Source organism: Mus caroli, chromosome 3, assembly GCF_900094665.2.
Source record: "Mus caroli chromosome 3, CAROLI_EIJ_v1.1, whole genome shotgun sequence".
Taxonomy (NCBI): Eukaryota; Metazoa; Chordata; class Mammalia; order Rodentia; family Muridae; genus Mus; species Mus caroli.
The window spans coordinates 96902034-96921464 of record NC_034572.1 but is presented as its reverse complement, the minus strand read 5'-3'; the positions used below and the strand labels follow the sequence as shown (position 1 = coordinate 96921464).

Below are 19431 nucleotides of genomic sequence, written 5' to 3'. Positions count from 1 at the left end.
GTTTCTTGTGTGATTTGGGGTGTCGCCTCTCCTGAGTCAGAACGTGGGGGAGTCCTCATGTTGTGGGTCTTTCACAACCAGTAGTAAAGAGTCCATAGATTAGCAACTTTTTTGAATTTTCAGGTAAAACACTATTAGATTAACTTTTAGAAAAACCTTTAAGATTATTTACACTAATGAATATTTATACAGTTTGAAAAAAAATACAAATGGTTATTGCTGATGACCATTCTTCCTCTATTGGAACTTCTCTCTGGCATGTACACTTCAGAATCACCTCCACAGTGGTTGTACCAGCTTGCAGTCTCACCAAAAATGGAGGAGTGTTCCTCTTTCTTTACATTTTCACCAGCATCTGTTGTTACCTGAGTTTTTAATCTTAAACCATTCTGACTGGTGTGAGGTGGAATCTCAGGATTGTTTTGATTTGCATTTCCCTGATGACTAAGGACTTTGAACATTTCTTTTTCTTTTTTTTCATTTCTTTTATTAGATATTTTCTTTATTTACATTTCAAATTTTATCCCCTTTCCTCATTTCCCCTCTGAAAAATCCCCCTATCCCATCCTCCTCCCCCTGCTCACTAACCCACCCAGTCCTGCTTCCCTGTCCTGGTATTCCCCTACACTGGGGCATCGAGCCTCCACAAGGCCAAGAGCCTATCCTCTCATTGATGTCCCACAAGGCCATCCTCTGCTACATATGTGGCTGAAGCCTCGAGTCTCTCCTTGTGTACTCTTTGGTTGGTGATTTAGTTCCTGGGAGCTCTGGGGGTACTGGTTGGTTCACATTGTTGTTCCTCCTATGGGGCTGCAAGCCCCTTCAGTTCCTTGGATCCTTTCTCTGACCCCTCCATTGGGGACCATGTGCTCAGTCCAGTGGATTGCTGTGAGCCTCCACATCTGTATTTGCCAGGCACTGGCAGAGCCTCTCAGGAGGCAGCTATATCAGTCTCCTTTCAGCAAGCACTTGTTGATATCCACAATAGTGTCTGGCTTTTGGTAACTGTGGATCCCTTTAGGTGTGGAAGCACCTAAAGGTAGGTGCTTCTCGACCATTCGAGTTTCCTCAGTTGAGAATTCTTTGTTTAGCTCTGTACCCCATTTTTTAATAGGGTTATTTGAGTGTCTGGAGTCTAATTTCTTGAGTTCTTTGTATATATTGGATATTAGTCCTCTGTCAGATGTAGGACTGATAAAGATCTTTTCCCAATCTGTTGGTTGCCATTTTGTCCTATTGACATTGTCCTTTGCCTTCCAGAAGCTTTGCAATTTTATGATGTTCCATTTGTCGATTCTTGTCAATTCTTAGAGCATAAGCCATTGATGTTCTCTTCAGGAACTTCCCCCTGTGTTGGAGGCTCTTCTCCACTTCCTCTTCTATTAGATTCAGTGTATCTGGTTTTATGTGGAGGTCCTTGATCGACATGGAAGTGAGCTTTGTATAAGGAGATAAGAGTGGATCAATTTGCATTCTTCTACATGTCGATAGCAAGTCGACCCAGCACCATTTGTTGAAAATGCTGTCTTTCCCACTGGATGGTTTTAGCTCCTTTGTCAAAGATTAAGTGAACATAGGTGTGTGGATTCATTTCTGGATCTTCAATTCCATTCCATTTATCTTCCTGCCTGTCTCTGTACCAATACCATGCAGTTTTTATCACTATTTTAATCACTATTGTATTTTATAGTATAGTCTGGAGGTTCCTCAAAAACTGGACATAGTATTTCCTGAGGACCCAGCTATACCACTCCTGGGCATATACCCAAAAGATGTTCCAACATATAACAAGGACACATGCTCTACTATGTTTATAGCAGATATCTATCTATCTATATCAGACTTATTTATATATTTTATATTTTTATTATATATATATTTTATATTTATTTTTATATTTTATATAATTATATATAATATATAGAAATATAATAATATATTATATAGTATATTATATAATATATATATACATATCAGACTTATTTATAATAGCCAGAAGCTGGAAAGAACTCAGATGTCCTTCAACAGAGGAATGAATACAGAAAATGTGGTACATTTATACAATGGATTACTACTCAGCTATTAAAAACAATGACTTTTTGAAATTCTTAGGATGAACCTAGAAAAAACCATCCTGAGTGAGGTAACCCAATCACAAAAGAACACAGTGCACTCACTGATAAGTGGATATTAGCCCCAAAACTCGGAATACCCAAGATATAATTCACAGACCATATGAAGCTCAAAAAGAAGAAGGGTGGGTGCTTTGTTCCTTCTTAGAAGGAAAATAAAATATGGGAGCAAATATGGAGACAATGTTTGGAGCAGAGACTGAAGGAAAGGCCATCCAGAGACTGCCCTACCTGGGGATCCATCCCGTGTACAGTCACCAAACCCAGACACTATTGTGGATGCCAAGAAGTGCTTGCTGACAGGAGCCTGATATGGCTGTCTCCTGAGAGGTTCTGCCAGATCCTGACAAATAACAGGTGGATGCTCACAGCCAGCCATTGAACTGATTATGGTGTCCCCAATGGAGGAATTAGAGAAAGGACTGAAGGAGCTGAAGGGGTTCACAACCCCATAGAAGGAGCAAAAATAACAACCAACCAGAGCTCCCACAGTCTAAACCACCAACCAAGGATTACACATGGAGGGACTCATGGCTCTAGCCACATATGTAGCAGAGGATGGCGTTGTCGGGCATCAGTGGTGACCTGTCCAGCAGGTCCAGTTATTCGAGGGTCTTGAGGGGACCTTCTCCTAAGAACCAAATGGGGGGATAGAGACGAGAACCTTGTGCAATGAATGACACACGGAAGCAGTCTGAGTAGCATTAAGGCCCCACTGTATTAGCCAGGCCCAAGGTTTAAATGCACAAGCAAAAGGGGAAGTACTTCTCAGCAGGAGGAATGGGGCAGTGGAAATGCACCTCAGCAGGAGGGATGGGGCAGCAGAAATTTTTCTTTTGGCGACTACAAGGGGAAGCAGGAACTTGGTGGTATCAGGGTACATCTTGAGGTCAGGACTTAGGGCTGGAAAAAATCTGTGGTTGTTCTCAGAGTGGTGCGTTGGTGGCCTGCTTTTGACCCCCTTTTCTTCTGGGGAGGGGGAGAGGCCCAATTCAGAGATCAGGACAATAGCGTTGTCTTAATAGCTCCCAACACAGTAGGAGAAGAGGTCCTTAGTCCTGTGAAGGGTCAATGCCCCAGTATAGGGGAATGGGAGGGTGGGGAGGCAGGTGTGGGTAGGGGCACACCCTCATAGAAGCAGGAGGAGGGGGATGGGATCACCTGATTTCTGGGGTGGGTGTGGGGTGGGAAATTGGGAACGGGGATAGCATTTGAAATAAAATACATATGTAAATAAAATATCCAATAAAAATCACCTCCACTATAGTTATGTTTAATTTAGAAACTGGCAAATCTGCAAAAGAAGCTTTTTGTAAATACAGAAGAAACATTCTTATGAGAGACCCCTCATCAAAATACACAGAAAACCAACTTTAATCTTTTTTCATGGAAAAAAATGTTTTCATGAAAGGCCTATGTAGAACATTGTCTTCTTGAACATACTGACAGTCAATTTTTTTTTTTATATCTGAAAGATGAATTCATTGATTTTCACTATTCTCTCATTCTTTAAAAAAACTAATCATTTATATTCTATTAAAGAGGGCTCTGATACTGCTATATAAACACTGTAACAATGAATACTTAAATATCTGTTATATACCTGCTGGTTTCCTAAGTAAGAATAAAATTAAAACACTTTACTTTGTCCACAATTACCCATACCCAGATCCCCAAGTCAGAAGTCTGTCCTTCAAAAATCTATGAAGGAAAACATCTTTAAAATAGACTGCAAAAGAGAGAAGCTGGAACATTTAGTTATATATGTAGGTTCCCTTTTGTTATTCCTGAGACTTGGTGAAAACCTCTTTCAAACTTTCCATCCCTATCTTATCTATGTGATGGGAGGCAAGGCACAAGTTAATGCCATGAATAGTTTGGATTAAAGGGGGACAGTCTGAATAAAGTTGTGGTGGAGAGAATGAAGCTAAGGTTCAGAATCTGCATTTTTGTGGAGTCCTCCACTGTCCATGGTGAAGCACAGAGGATGTAATTTCAGAGGAAAGACCCTAGTACAGAATTCTGCAGAATGATAGCTACACCGTATCTCTGAATTAGGAATCACTCAAGATTCAATATGGAATTGGTACACATCTCAGATAAAGTGAGCTATAATATTATTGGCACATGGTAGGAATAGATTTTGTTATTTTAAGACAGACTCTTACTATAAGCTCAGGATGACCTTATGCAGATTCTTCTGCCTTAGCCTCCCAAGATCACAGACGTGAGCTATCATTTTGGTCAGGTAATGACCTTTTGTAAAGGTTTCCCAAATGATTATTTGTCAAAATGTCTTTCCTAGTTGACATGCTTCTCTTCTCACAAATGAAAAGTGCAATCTTCCAGAGGCTATAAAATAGGTGATATTGCGACATAGTGAATATAGAAAGAAGTGAGAATCTATCTTCATTAAGTCAGACATTTTTTTTGAAAAAGACATACAATGCTAACTTTCTCATTAAATCTTTTTAATGTTTTAAAAATTATTGTCATCATTTAGTTTAATTTTTAAAAATTTAATATGTATGGCTGTTTTGCCTCTATGCATGTCTGTGCACTACTTGGGTGTATACAGTGAGTATGAAGGCCAGAAGAGAGCATTGGCTTCCCTGAAAATTGGTTAAAAAATAGTTATGAATTGCTATGTGGATACTGGGAATTAATCAGCTTCTTTTCATGGGGAAGTTCTGGGTTCAGGGGTTCAGAGTCCTGGGGTTCAGAGAAATAGTTGGTTATTAAGTTTAGGTGATTTTCTATTTCATTAATAGAGTTGCTCCATTTTTTCTACTACTTATTTCCTTTACTTTAATGCTTCTAATTTTAAGCTTATGCACACCCAATTATATATAGGCATAAGGTGGTAACTAGGAGATTCTCACTTAAAGGTTAATAGATGACAGAGTTTTGTCCTACTCTACATGCATCCAACACCAGGATCAGATCAGTCTTTGTACTCTTCATAAGTAGATAAGTCGGGGATACTTACTTGAATAGAAATATAAATTTAATTGTTGCTAGGAGTGGGGAAACTTAGTATAAGTATACTGTACTGAGATAGGTGTAGGTGTTTGGGTGGGGGTATGAGAGGTTCTGTGGTTGCTAAGCACACTGTTTGAAGAAGGATGCATGTGCATATGTGCAGGCAAAGGAACTAGGCTGCCAAGTGCATTACAAGATGGAACATGTGCATAACTACAAATGAGAGTCCTAGCTAAACTCTCTCCTATGCTTGCTTGTCTGCCTCAATACTTTAGGTGAACATGGACCGTTCTTATTTTAACCATTTTGATTTTGTTTGTTTGTTTGTTTTTGGTTTTTCGAGACAGGGTTTCTCTGTATAGCCCTGGCTGTCCTGGAACTCACTTTGTAGACCAGGCTGGCCTCAAACTCAGAAATCCACCTGCCTCTACCTCCCGAGTGAGTGCTGGGATTAAAGGTGTGCACCACCATGCCTGGCTTTAACCATTTTGAAAATGTCACCCCCTGTTCTTTAGGACTCTGAGGACTGACTAGTTAGTTATTTATCACCATTTATTTATTTGTATGCTTTTAAAAATCTTTTATTGATAGTGATTAGCTAGAGATCAGCAATGACAGAGACAAAAGGGTAAATTAAAACATCTCAAAGCTCCCTAGATGGCTGTAAGACTTTTATTAATTTCCAGAATACTAAGAAATTCTGATCATTTTTACCAGTGTGTTTAATGTTGTTACAAAGGAATGAGTTTTTAGAGCTTTCTACTGTGGCAATTTTGCTTATATTCTCTTAAAGTTAAATATTTTCTCATTGAGAAGTGAGTTTTTTTTTTTTACGGTTTTGTTTTGTTTTGTTTTTTGTTTTTAAGAGACAGGGTTTCTCTGTATAGCCCTGCTGTCCTGGAACTCACTTTGTTGACCAGGCTGGCCTTGAACTCAGAAATCCGCCTGCCTCTGCCTCCCAAGTGCTGGAATCAAAGGTGTGCGCCACCACACCTGGCTGAGAAGTGAGTTTTATGGAAATGGCAAAGTTTATTAAATATTGGTTCTCAATTATGGTTAGAAAACAAATTTCTTGTAAAGAGTGTTTATTGCTGAAGCTGGGATAGAAATTTGTCCTTCTTTTCTCTGCTGTTTTGTGTAGTCTGTCAGAGGAAAGACTAAAATCCAATATTCTAAACATTTTGAAGAAAGAAAACATATCAAATTTTTTTGCATTAAATATCTGCCCAAAATGTCTGCTTGTTATGTTTGCTAATAATGGAAGCTTATTGCCAGTTTCAAATTGCCTTCAAGTGCTTGAACTAGAACTGGCAATGTTGTCCAGGTTGACCTCAAATTCATCCTCCTCCTTCTTTAGCCCCCCTGTGATTATAGATATATTCTACTACATCAAGTACTCATATATGTTTCTTTTCTTTTTACATAGGAATATACAGTGAAGACACCAACTAAAAAGAGTATATATCAAAGAGAAAACAAGTATATACCTACTGGAGGAAGTAATAAAAAGAGAAAAACAGCCTTTGAATTTGATGTTAATTCAGATAGTTCAGAAACCGCTGATCTCTTGGTAAACATATTATGAAGAGCTAGCATTTTTTCTTATGTCATTATTTGTGTTATTTCTTGATATAAATGTCTAATATATGTACATAGTATCTACCATTGTGATAATACAACAAAACTGTCACAATACAGAATTATATGTTTTCATGCCATTTGACAGAAATTAAGGTTCAAACAATTTATCTCTAAATTTCAGAAAACATGACATTTAAACCATACAATATCATATACTTGTCATATGTGATGACTAATTGTTGGGCTTTCCAGAAAAATATTACAAAGGAGGCTTTACTACATTTAAAAACATAAACGTGGGATTTATACTTTTAATAATTTCACAGCCAAATATGTTATTAAGGGTCTCATCTTTTTGCATATTTGTTGCTTTATTTTACACTACTATTTATTGGCATTTATATCACAGTACTGACAAACGGTAACATTCTAGCACTCCTAAGGAGTAATGTAGTAAGGATAGCATGTTTAAGGAAGCTACTATTTTTATAAGAATGTTTACTTTAAAAAATGCCTAGAAATAGCCTGGACTTTGGAGGTAGGCATTCCGATGTTGAAATCCTGCTGTATTTCTACCAGAGCAGTTTTGACCAATTTCTTAGCTACTGTGATATTTATTTATTTATTTAGTTAGTTAGTTAGTTTTTCGAGACAGGGTTTCTCTGTGTGGCCTTGGCTGTCCTGGAACTCACTTTGTAGACCAGGCTGGCCTTGAACTCAGAAATCCTCCTGCCTCTGCCTCCCAAGTGCTGGGATTAAAGGCGTGTGCCACCACTACTGTGATATTTAAAATGCCTTTAAATTAATTCATCTTCATTGTTTAAAAGGAGAGTTGTATGGGTTAAGGTTATAGCTCAGTAGTAGTATTTGTCTTGTATTGGTGCCTGAGCTTTAATTCCCCAGCACTGCAAAATGGTGCACAGTAAAACAAAATTATTGTGCATAACCCTGGGATATCATGGTAAAGTGGAATATACCAGGAATTGCTCTCATAGGCAACACTTAGGCTGGCAGAAATGAAATTAACTGTTTTTGAATTCTGGAATTTTATTTCAATTCCTACATTTTCTAGTGAAAACATTGGTTGGCAGTTCTTTTTTTGGTCAAATTCAGCCTTAAATGGTAGTGACTAATGGTATACCCCAATCAACCTACAGACCTGTGGCAGACAGCCACACTTGTGTTTCTGATATAGTTTTCTAGAGTTGTATGCACATAAGTATTTTGCTTCCAAATCTTAGGGTACAAATGTTACAGGTCCTATTTTCTTTAATTTTTTTGCTACCCATTTTCTTCTACTTAATTTATCTCTTATTCTCCTCATAGGTGGTATGCTGACAAAATTTTAATAACATAATACTGAAAAAATATAACATTGTATTTTTGTATTTTTCTTCAAGAGCCTGGTTTCAGAGGAAGATGTATCAAATAGACTTTATGATAATAATCTACCAGATTCTCATCTATTAGTTAAAACCCCCAAACAGGTAGCTGTTAAATTTTATTTCAGAAAGCAAAATTTAAAAGCTGATGTCATTTCCTAAATATATTGATATTGTTTTACTTCATTTTGTATTTAGACTCCTTTATCACTATCAACTCCTGCATCTTTTATGAAGTTTGGAAGTCTGAAAAAAATGAGAGAGGACCGTTGGACAACGATTGCTAAAATTGATAGGAAAAGAAGACTAAAGGAAGCAGAAAAGTTATTTTCTTAATTTCAGAAAACCAATGTTGGTTACAGAGACAAAAAACATTAAATAGTTAACTTTATTATTTCCAAGAGAGCCAAACTTTACCAAGGAATTCAGACTTTAAAATTAATTACACAAATAACTTGGGTTTATGTTACTATATTTGTGGCCTAAATATAAAATAACTATATTTCATCTGAGTTTTTTATTTAATTCGGATACTTAACATTTTGTTGCTTTTACTTGCAATGGATATTGAAGTTCGAAGTTTTTTAACTTGAGCTTTTGATCATTAGAAATGCATTATTAAGATTTATAAATTTTTCTTTGTTATTAAAATATTTTGAATGCAAATATTTCTCAATGATTTTTGTGAGGGTCTTTGTTATTAAAATATTTTGAATGCAAATATTTCTCAATGATTTTTGTGAGGGTCTCTGAATAGTTAATCATTATAATTTTGAGAGGTGGGAGTGATAAATTATATTAAATAATGTTCTTCAGAGATAAAATGAAATTATGGGGAGATCATTGGCAACTTTTCTAGTAGTTTCGGTGATTGGAAGAATTTAAGGAGAGAATGAGGAAGAAGAAATGGAGACAGCTTTTGCTGTTAAATGTTATAAGAAGCTCAAGAAGTCATACTTTGAAGGAAGAAGTTAAGTGGTGTAATTACTAGAGAGGAAATGAATTAGCAGAAGCAAACTATTTTATAGAATGTTTGATAATAGACAAGAGAGGTAGAATTGAGTAAAGTATAAAACATTAGGAAGAATAACCATTTCTATAATAGTAACAGGTAAGAGGAAATAATATCACAAGGTGATTGTAAATGAATGGAAGTTTATAGGATTTTTGGTTTTATATCTTTTTTAAAAAGATTTGTTTTATGTATGAGTACACTATTGCTCTCTTCAGATACACCAGAAGAGGGCATCGGATCTCATTACAGATGGTTGTGAGTTACCGTGTTGTTGCTGGGACCCCTGGAAGAGCCATCTTTCCAGCCCCCTTGGTTTTAGATCTTACATTTTCTTAATGATTGTCCTGGTTAGTTTTCTTGTTAACTTGACAAAAGGTAGAGGCATCTCAAGAAAAGGAACTTCAATTGATAGTGCCAGAGTACTGCCCATCAAATTGCTTGTAGGCAAGTCTATAGGGCATTCTCTCTCTCTTTTTCTCTTTATTCACTTTACATCCTAATTGGAACTCCTCCCCCAGCCCCGCCTCCTCCAAGTCCCATACTATCACACATCCCCTCCCTCTGCCCCCCTTTCTCTTCTGAGATGGGAAGGCTCCCCCCAATGGGTACCCACCTGCCCTAGCACATCAAGTCTCAGCAGGAGTAGGTGCATTCTCTCCCACTGAGGCCAGACAAAGCAGCCCAGTTAGGGGAAAGGGATCCAAAGAGAGGCAACAGAGTCAGAGTCAGCTCCCACTCCACTAGTTAGGGGATCAACATGGAGACTATGCTGCATTTTCTTGATTAATGATTACGATTGGAAGGGCCCAGCTCATTGGGGACCAGTGCCACACCTGGGCATGTGGTCTCAGGTGGTATAAGGAAGCAGGATGAGCAAGTCAATAAGTAGTACTTTTCCATGGTTCCTGCTTCAGTTCCTATTCCAGGTTCTTAACTTGATTTCCCTTTGATGGATGATAAGCTGTAAGGTAAAATAAATCTTTTCCTTCCAAAGTTGCTTTTGCTCGTGTTCATTATCACAGCAATAGAAACCAAACTAAGACAATGATAAAGATTCCTTGCAAAACATAAAAAGAAAAGGAAAAATAATTGTAAGATTATAAACTCTTTTTCTTTTTACTAAGTTATACTTTCATTGAAGATAGTTTTTTGTAAAGAACATTTACTCTAGTTATAATAAACAAAAGCAGAAAACTAAAACAGTTAAGAACTAAGAGTCAGATGTAAGTATTTACACCCAACCAATGGACAGAAGCTGCTGACCCCTGTGGTTGAATTAGGGAAAAGCCGAGGAGGGCGACCTTGTATAAGGACCAACAGTCTCAATTAACCTGGACCCCAGAGATCTCTCAAACACTGGATCACCAACAAGGCAGCATACACCAGCTGATTTATAGCAGAGGCCTGCTGTGTCTGGACTCAGTCAGGGAAAATTCATCTAACTCTCAAGAGACTGGGGAGGACCCAGGGAGTGGGGAGTTCTGGTGAGGTAGGGGTGCGGGTGGGGACATCCTCTTGAAGATGTGGGGGGGTGTTGGAGGAGGAAGGAGGTATGGGATGTGGAACAGTCAGAGTGGACTGGGAAGGTGATAAAATCTGGACTGTAAGAAAAGATTAAATAAAATTTAAAAAATTCATTTGCTAAGAGTAAGTATAAGGGTAAAAACATTGAAGACTGAGAGAAGAGTTGGTATAAAGGGTTTAAAAGAAGAAAATAAATGGACTTTATGTAAAAACTTAAAAAGTTTTCAAGCTGTATGCAGATAATTATATAATGGGATATACAATCCCCTTATGGGAGGGACTTTTTTTTTTCTTTTTTGTAAGGCTAGAAAAGAGAAAAATTGTAATTTCTGTAATGTTACAGAAGTTCTGTTCCTTCAATTTGTGTGACTGTATATACTTGTACAATTTAGGATTTCTGACATCTTTAATTGAAATTTCATTAGTCCCCTATAACAACCGTTTTTTAAAGGATTAAATAAGTCTTTAAAATATACTTAAATTTTTTGTTTTGAGTTTTGTTTTTCATACATGAGTATTATATTTACATTATTGCTGTGCCTCTTGTCCTCCTCCAACTGATCCTATATTTCCCTCCCTCCCTCTTAAATTCATGATCTCTTTTTAAATTGTCACTGTTTGTTATATACACACACACCCTGAGTTCATTTAGTGTTGCTCATATACATGTGTTTAGGGCCAACCACTTTGGATTGGATAATGTATCACTGGTATAATTCTGGAAAAGACTAATTCTTCCCCTCTCAGCAGCCATTGATTGCCTATAGCTCTGCATTTAAGTATGGGTCCCTGTGGAGTGTCAACTGGTGTCATTATGTTTATCTTTCAAATATTGTTAAAATTCTATTTGTGTGGGTTCCTTGTCATGTCTAGAAGGTTATTTTACAGTAGGCATCCTAGTTCTCTGACGCTTAAAATGTTTCTGCTGGCCCTTATAGTGTTTCTGCCCTCTCTTCCACTATTTTTCCTAAGTGTTTATGATGCTTAATCTTGTCATCTTGACTACATCTGTGTTTAATTGGGACCCAAGATGCTGAGCACTCCCATAGGGGGATCTTCTTAATCAGATTACTTGAAACAGGAATACCTTCCTTAAATCTGGGATACACCCTCTGATGTAGTCATGGAAAGACATGGAAGAAGGAAACTGCTTTTTGTCTGCTTGTTCGCTCTCTTATTGGAAAGTTCATTCATTCTGTTGCTGCCAACTTCTTCAGGATATCAACAGACCAAAGACATCATCCTCATTGATTGAATTAACTATCAGATTCTCTGCATTTCCATTGTTGTTGGACTACCAGACCACATCCTATTAGCTAGTCTAATAAATTACATTTTAATGTGTATTCTATCAGTTCAATTCCTGAGGGCAGAAGCCACGAAGAGGTGTGCTTACTATCTTGCTTCCCCTGACTTGTTCTAGATCTCATGGAAGCATTTCTCCAAATGCTGCTCCTTCTCTGATGACTAGTTTGTGTCAAGTTGACACAAAACCAATAAGTAAAGGCTGTTTTCATTTCCTATGTGTAGCTCTCACTGACAAATATCCCATGGCTCTGGCACCTCAAAAACACTGGGGTCTCCAATGCAATCAAGGCTTCATTTTTACAGCTTCATGTAATGGCCTCTCTGGGCCTCCATTACCTGGACTCTCCTGCCACAATGCCTGGCCTTACTGACTTTCCTTAATTACAAAGGAAGATTCCACAAACCCTTAAACTTCTTGTCTTAGTTAGGGTTTTACTGCTGTGAACAGATACCATGACCAAAGCAAGTCTTATAAAGGACAACATTTAATTGGGGCTGGGTTATAGGATTTCAAAGTCCATTATCATCAAGGTGGGAGCATGGCAGCATCTAGGCAGGCATGGTGCAGGAGGAGCTGAGAGTTCTACATTTTCATTTGAAGGCTGCTAGCAGAATGCTTTCCAGGTGTGTTAGGGTATCCAGGGCTTGCTGTGGTAGGAGAACTGGGTTCTGGCGGTGTCAAAGTACATTGGCTTCTGTTGCTTATGTTCTTGCACTTGCCTCTTGCCATTTGGTTATCTCTGGTATTAACTGGCATGTGTGTCTCTTACTGGAGCCAGCCTCCTTGGTGGCAGGTAGAGCTCTGTGACCTGGGTTAGAGCCAGTCTCCTAGGATGCAGGCTGTGCTGTCTCTAGTTGGGGGGTGGGGTGCTCCTATGTCCCTGGTTAGAGCAGGCCTCCTGTGTCCCTGGGTTAGGGCACTCCTCCTGTAACCTGGTTTTGACAGACCTCCTAGGAGACAGGCAGGCTGTGTCCCTGGTTATGGTAGACCTCCTGGGAGACGGGCAGGCTGTGGGGTGTGGAAGAGGAGCTGTGGGAGGACATGCTGATCTGCCCCTCTGAAGGTACAGACTGGAGGGGAGGTAGAGGTGTGGTTTTTGTATGCAGCAGAAGGATGGATGCTGTTTTCACATCCATTGTGTTAGCCTTTGTCTTTTTATTGGGGAATTGATATTGAGAGATATTAATGACCAATGATTGTTATTTCCTGTTAGTGTGAAATTTCCTTGTTTTCACCGGTATGGAATTACTTCCTACATTTTCTTGGATGTAGTTATCCTTTTTTGGTTGGAGCTTTTTCTGTGGGGCTGGATTTATGAATAGATATTGTTTGAATTTGAATTTGTCTTGAAATATCTTGTCTTCTCCCTTTATGGTGATTGAGAGTTTTGCTGGGTATAGTAATCTTGGTCTGTTGTTTTTAGAGGTTCCAGGATATCTGTCCTGTTCTGTCTAGCTTTTAGAGTCTCTGTTGAGAAGTCAGGTGTAATTCTGATAAATCTGTCTTTGTATGTTACCTGGCCCCTTACCACTTTTAATATTTTTTCTTTGTTTTGTAGATTTTGTGTTTTGATTATTATGTGCCAGTAGGATTTTCTTTTCTGGTCCAGTTTAGTTGGTGTTCTATAAGCTTCTTGTATGTTTATAGGCATTTCTTTCTTTAGTTTGGAAAAGTTTTCTTCTATGAATTTGTTAAGAATATTTTCTGGGCCTTGGAGCTGGGACTCTACCTTCTTCCTCTCCTATTATTCGTAAGTTAGGTCTTTTCATGGTATTCCAGATTTTCTGGATGTTTTGTGTCAGGAATTTTTTAGCTTTCACATTTTCTTTGACTGACATATCAATTTCTTCTATTGTATCATCTATGCCTGAGATTCTCTCCTCCATCTCCTGTCTTCTGTTGGTGAGGCTTGCATGTGTTGTTCCTGTTCTCTTCCCTAGGTTTTCCATCTCCAGGATTTCCTCAGTTTGTTTTTTCTTTATTGCTTCTGTTTCCTCTTTCAGGTCTTGCCTCAGACCCTCTGGGTCCCTTTGTCTGCGTGGACTGGTCTCTGGGTGCAGATGGGCAAGGAGAAGGCAGGAATGACAGACAGATGCACACAGGAGATTGTGTAGAAATCTGAATGTATTGTCACAAAGTGAACACCAGTTTTATATAGTATGCAGAAAATAAAAGGGGTAGGAAGTCACAGCAGGCAAAGTACATTGAAGTTACCTAACACAAAACAAAGGAATGACTTCAAAGGGACTTACAGTAACCAGGTAAATGTTTACAGTAATGATAAAGCAGTCCTGCCTAGGGTTAGCTAAAGACAGCTAAGGATTTCACACCCTAGTCAGAATTTGTGCTACTCCTTTGAGCCTTGTGAAGGCTAGCACCAGGGGGTTCTGCTCTAGCAGACCTTCTCATGAATAATGCAATACCACAACCCCCCTATTTCCTGAGCCCTGATAATTTCTTGTATGAGTGTAACTTTTAAGTATCTGTGGAGAATCTCCATTTGTCAGAAGAATTCACCAACTTGCTTCTAATATGCAAGGTAGCCTGTACTGAAGATTTCTATCTCAGTGGGATTCCCTGGCTCTTTCATGATATTCCCTTGTTTGGGTGAGATTGGCTACTGTCCTTAGTAAACACTCTGCAGACCAGCCCTGAGCTGCTCTGGCTTGGTTCTTTTGTAATGCCTAATTAGTTTCACTGTCTCTACCAAGCTCCTTGGCTTCAAGCATTTTCTAGGAAATTGGAACACTGGCGAAGGCTTAGCTATGTCAGAATTCAATCTTAAAAGGCACTTATAATAAGATAATACTAAAAGAGAGCACGTGGATCCATACACTAGACTAACTCGGGGATAGGGTGTGAGTATACGGGTTATAAGAACGCCAAAGTTCCAGGAGGTGAGTTTCCGTGAAACACTATGCCTCATGAGTGCTCCCAGGTTTCTCAGCCTGTCAAGCAGACTTCAGTGGAGTGTGCATGGCAAGGTCTTGCATAATTGTATTTATTTCCTTCACCTGTTTAGTTGTATTTTCTTGTATGTCTTTAAAGGATTTATTTGCTTCCTATATAAAGACTTCTATTTGTTTGATTGTATTTTCCTATATCTTTAAGGGACTTACTAATTTCTTTTTTAAAGGCCTTTATCATCTTTATAAGATTGGATTTAAGGTTATTTTCTTGTGTTTTGGTTGTGTTAGTGAAGGAAGATGAAATATTGTAACTTGTGAGTTGTTTAGGAGCCCACTGCCCTGGCCTGGGACTGAGAACAAAGCAGAACAGCCCCCAGGCATGCCAGGGCAGGGCTGTTGTTAAGGCATTCCTAAGAACATCTTGACTGTAAAGATGAAAAGGTATGCAAGGACCAGCAGGGCTATATTATCTGAGTCAACACCACCTGGCTGGAACCTCCCCTCTGTCTACTGCCCCTTGGTGCCAGGTAAAGTCATACATCAAGTGGTTGCTATGTGAACAAAGATAAGCCCCCAGCCCACAGGAACAAAGTCCTGATCTTTGTAATCTTTCTGTTAATGTTTGAATAAGCCACTAGTGTGTCGCTATGCTGAATTCCACACCCCTAAGCCCCTTACCCCATAAAAACCCCTAGCTTTCAAGCCTCGTGGCAGACATCCGTTATCTCCTGTGTGGGATGGATGTCGGTCCAGAGCTCCGTAATTAAACGTCCTCATGTAATTACATCAAGAGATGGTCCTTCATGATTTTTTGGGTGCACGCCGAATCGGGAATTGGGTGGGGGTTTCCCCACTAGATCTAACATTAGGATGTTCAGAGCTTTCTGTAGTAGGGTAGCTGTGCTTTGGGGGTGTCATGTTGCTCTGTCTCTTGTTGCTTGTGTTCTTTCAAGGGCCTTTAGCCATCTGGATAGTTTTGGTTCCTGGCTGTTCTTGTTGTAGTCCGTATTGGGAAGGGGATGAACCTCGATGATCCTGGTGTGGCAGACCTCTGATGGGTATCCTTGCGCTTTATGGTTCTGCACCTGCAGTTCTGTATGGGTCGGGAGCCTTAGGTCTGTTGAAGGTGGGCAGAGAGGTAGCAGGAGAATAGATATTCCCCTCACCCCCGGATGGCAGGCTGTTCAGGGCATCTTGGCTTGGCCCAGAAGGCTCAGATGGCAGGGAAGTTTAACTTAACTGTATGGTTCAGGAGTCTGATGGAGGTGGAGGAGAGGCAGTGGGAGAATGGAGATCCCCCTGGGATGGCAGGTTGCTCAGGGAAGCTTGGCTTGGCCCAGAAGGCTCAGATGGCAGGGAAGTTTAACTTAACTGTATGGTTCAGGAGTCTGATGGAGGTGGAGGAGAGGCAGTGGGAGAATGGAGATCCCCCTGGGATGGCAGGTTGCTCAGGGCAGTTTTTAACCCTTCATTTGAAGCTATGTTCTATACATTTAATGTTTTGAGTATAATGTGATGTGGGAAATTTCATTTTGGTCCTCTCTGGGTTCTGTATATCTTTTGTATCAGTATGAGTTTCCCTTTTCAAGATTTGAGATATTTTCTTCTATAGTTTTATTATATTTTCTATGCTCTTTGCATAAAATTCTTCTCCTTCCTATATACCGACGATATGTAGATTTTGCCTTTTCATGGAGTCCCAGATTTCTTGATGTTCTATTTATATATTAAAAGAAATTATCATTGGCCTTGGCTGAATGATCCAGTTACCTCTTTTGTCTTTGTGGCCATACATTCTATCTTGTACATGACCCATTTTGTGAGTGGGGTTTTACACTCAACCTTTTATTTAACGTGTTCATTTCTATCATCAGAAATAGGTTTTTGGTTTGGGTTTTTATTAGTATTTCTCTTTATTAAAATGTATTTTCATATAATAGATTGACTTCTTATTCAGCTGTTTTTCTTTTTTAAAAAATGATTTATTTTATTTTTCATGTATGAGTATTTTGCCTACATGTACATATATATGCACCTCATGTATTCCTCGTACCAAAGATCCCCTGCACTGGAGTATGGGCAATTGTGAGCTGCCATGTGAGTCTGGGAATTGGACTCATGTCCTTTATAGGAACAGCCAGTGCTCTTAACTGCTAAACCACTTCTTCATCTCCTTATTCAGTTGTTTATGTGCTCTTAGAAAATACTGAAGTCCTCTTTGGGTTGTTGCTATATTTATAATCATTTTAAAACCTATGCACCTGGTATTTCATCAAACCATTTTGATTGGGGGCCATTAGGGTGGAATTGCTAATTTTTGAAGACAAGTTGTCTTGGTTTTTTCTTTTAATTTGTGGTTTTGCACTTGGACTTGCCTTTCTGGGGTTAGATCGTGGTTAAGATTTGTTTTTCTTTGGAAATTTAGGTTGCCCTGTTCTTTCAGTGTATGTGTTTGCAGTGTTCAAGAGAGACTAGTCCTGGTGATGTTTTTATCTGTTAGACTGACACTAGGTTCTATCTTCAGTCTGCCCCTGTGAGTTCTGCAGCAACAGCTATCCAGGAGTTAACCCACTCTGGTAATAGAATAGCAAGGGGCTATAAAAGAGACACTTAAGTACTAATTAGTTTGGGGAATAAAGGGACCCTGATGGTATAGTTCATATTAATACTTTAGGATGAATGAAAAGGAAAAGAGGAGGTAAGCAACCCAGTGAGACTGGTGATGAATATTAGATTGATAAATGTTGTTAGGTCTCAAACATGGAACAGATGGTTAACTGAGGTGCCTAGTTAGTATATCAAAGTGGACCTGACTGCCAGGTTCTCCCAGCATCCCTGAGTCTCTACAGGTCACAGGCTCTTCGGGCTGGCATACCCTACTCCCTACCCTAAATTCTAGGGGCTGGGCTGCTCTTCCCTATATAATCCAGCCATTTTGGTTACTTGGACCTTTCCCCTATTCATCTCCTTTTTTACTCTCTTGACTCACCTCTACTTTGCTGCCTCTCCTCACATGGCCAGGATCAGGGTCATGTTTACTGATCTCCGACTTTGGTCTCCTTTTTTCTCTACAGAATAAACCTTCTGGAGATTTCATCATACCTAGAAGCAGTCATGTCCTTCTTTGTTTATTCCTTCTCTCCCACCTCATTCAGATGTGAAGTAGAGGAGAGGGACATACATAAGGGCAGGAATAATTCAGACAAAGAAAAAGTGAGGTGGATATGTGGGAATTCTGGTTAATGATAGATGACAAAAGGGAGGCAAAAAACAAAACAAACAAAACAAAAACAAAAACAAATCCCAACATACCCAGAAATCATAGACCAGGTCTTCCTCTGGGTTTCTGGACACTGTAAAAGTAGTGGGGTTGGTATCAAAAAAGAGAAAGGAAGAAAAAGAAAGACGAGGAGGAGGAGGAGGAGGAGGAGGAGAGAGAGCGAGCCAGCAAACAGTAAAAGGAGGTGTGGACAGTAGGGGGCAGTGTTGGCCTGCTACAAAGCCCTTTTGAATGAACTGTAGTAGAAATGAAATAGCTATAGGGGAGGAAGAGAGTTGGCTGGAGATGCATGATAATGGAACCACAGGGCAGATAAAAGAGAGCTGCAGTAGAGAAGAATGGGAATATTAAAAATATGAGATCATTTTAAATTTGAATATTCAGTTTTGAAATTTTTGTAAGAACTATAATAATATCTTTTAGAAGTTAAGAGCATATTAAAGATTTTTTTTTTTTTAGAAGGGCTTCTATTTTTGGCTTGTTGGAAATTCCTTTTTTCTTAAGCTACTATTTGATTTGATCATCATTTGATTAAGAGTTTAGAATGAGTAGATCTTAGTGGATACATGTTCTCTGCCTCCTTTGGGCACAGAGATTCTTGCTGTATCTTCTTACTCTAATCCATGCTATGACTTTTTTTTTTTTTTGGTTTTTCGAGACAGGGTTTCTCTGTGTAGCCCTGGTTGTCCTGGAACTCACTCTGTAGACCAGGCTGGCCTTGAACTCAAAAATCCACCTGCCTCTGCCTCCAAAGTGCTGGGATTAAAGGCCTGTGCCACCACCACCCGGCCCATGCTATGACTTTTGCAAGACAGCTAGAAAAGTGATTCTGTTATGAAGGATACATTTAATTTGGAAAACTATTAGAAAATCCAAGGATTTTGATAAATACAGTGGCTACTTTGTAAAGGAAATACATTAGCCTTTAATGGAACTAAATTTGATACTAATATTGAACCCCTGATATGGCTTTATCTTAATTTTTACTTGTCGAATCATTGAAGCCCATAGTAGCGTTATATTTACAAGAGCTACTGGTTTTATCATAAAATTTTATTATATTTATTGGGTGGTGTTTGTGTGAGTTTGTGTGAGTGTGTGTGTGTGCACACGCCATTGCACATGTATGAAAGTTAATTTTCTTCCTATTTGGGACAGAAAGATTGAACTTAGTTTGTCAGGTTTGATGGCAAGTGCCTTTCCTTGCTGAGCCTTCTTGCTGGCCTAGAATTTACTGGGTTTTTTTTTTTTGCTTGTTTGTTTTTTTTTTTAGATTACTGATTTTAGTGGATATTATATCAAAGCAAAAATAATTAT

The 19431-nt window shown here is 38.9% G+C and overlaps 1 protein-coding gene across 1 annotated transcript in view; it reads left to right on the top strand.

Moving 5' to 3' along the window:
- The window catches only part of Sycp1 (synaptonemal complex protein 1), a 92027-nt gene extending 83287 nt beyond the window's left edge, over positions 1-8740 (top strand). The window contains exons 30-32 of the mRNA XM_029475543.1: positions 6541-6684; positions 8096-8182; positions 8276-8740. Coding sequence (XP_029331403.1) covers positions 6541-6684; positions 8096-8182; positions 8276-8413 — 369 coding nt within the window. The 3' untranslated portion in view covers positions 8414-8740. The remainder of the gene's footprint in view (positions 1-6540; positions 6685-8095; positions 8183-8275) is intronic.
- Positions 8741-19431: the final 10691 nt, after the last annotated feature.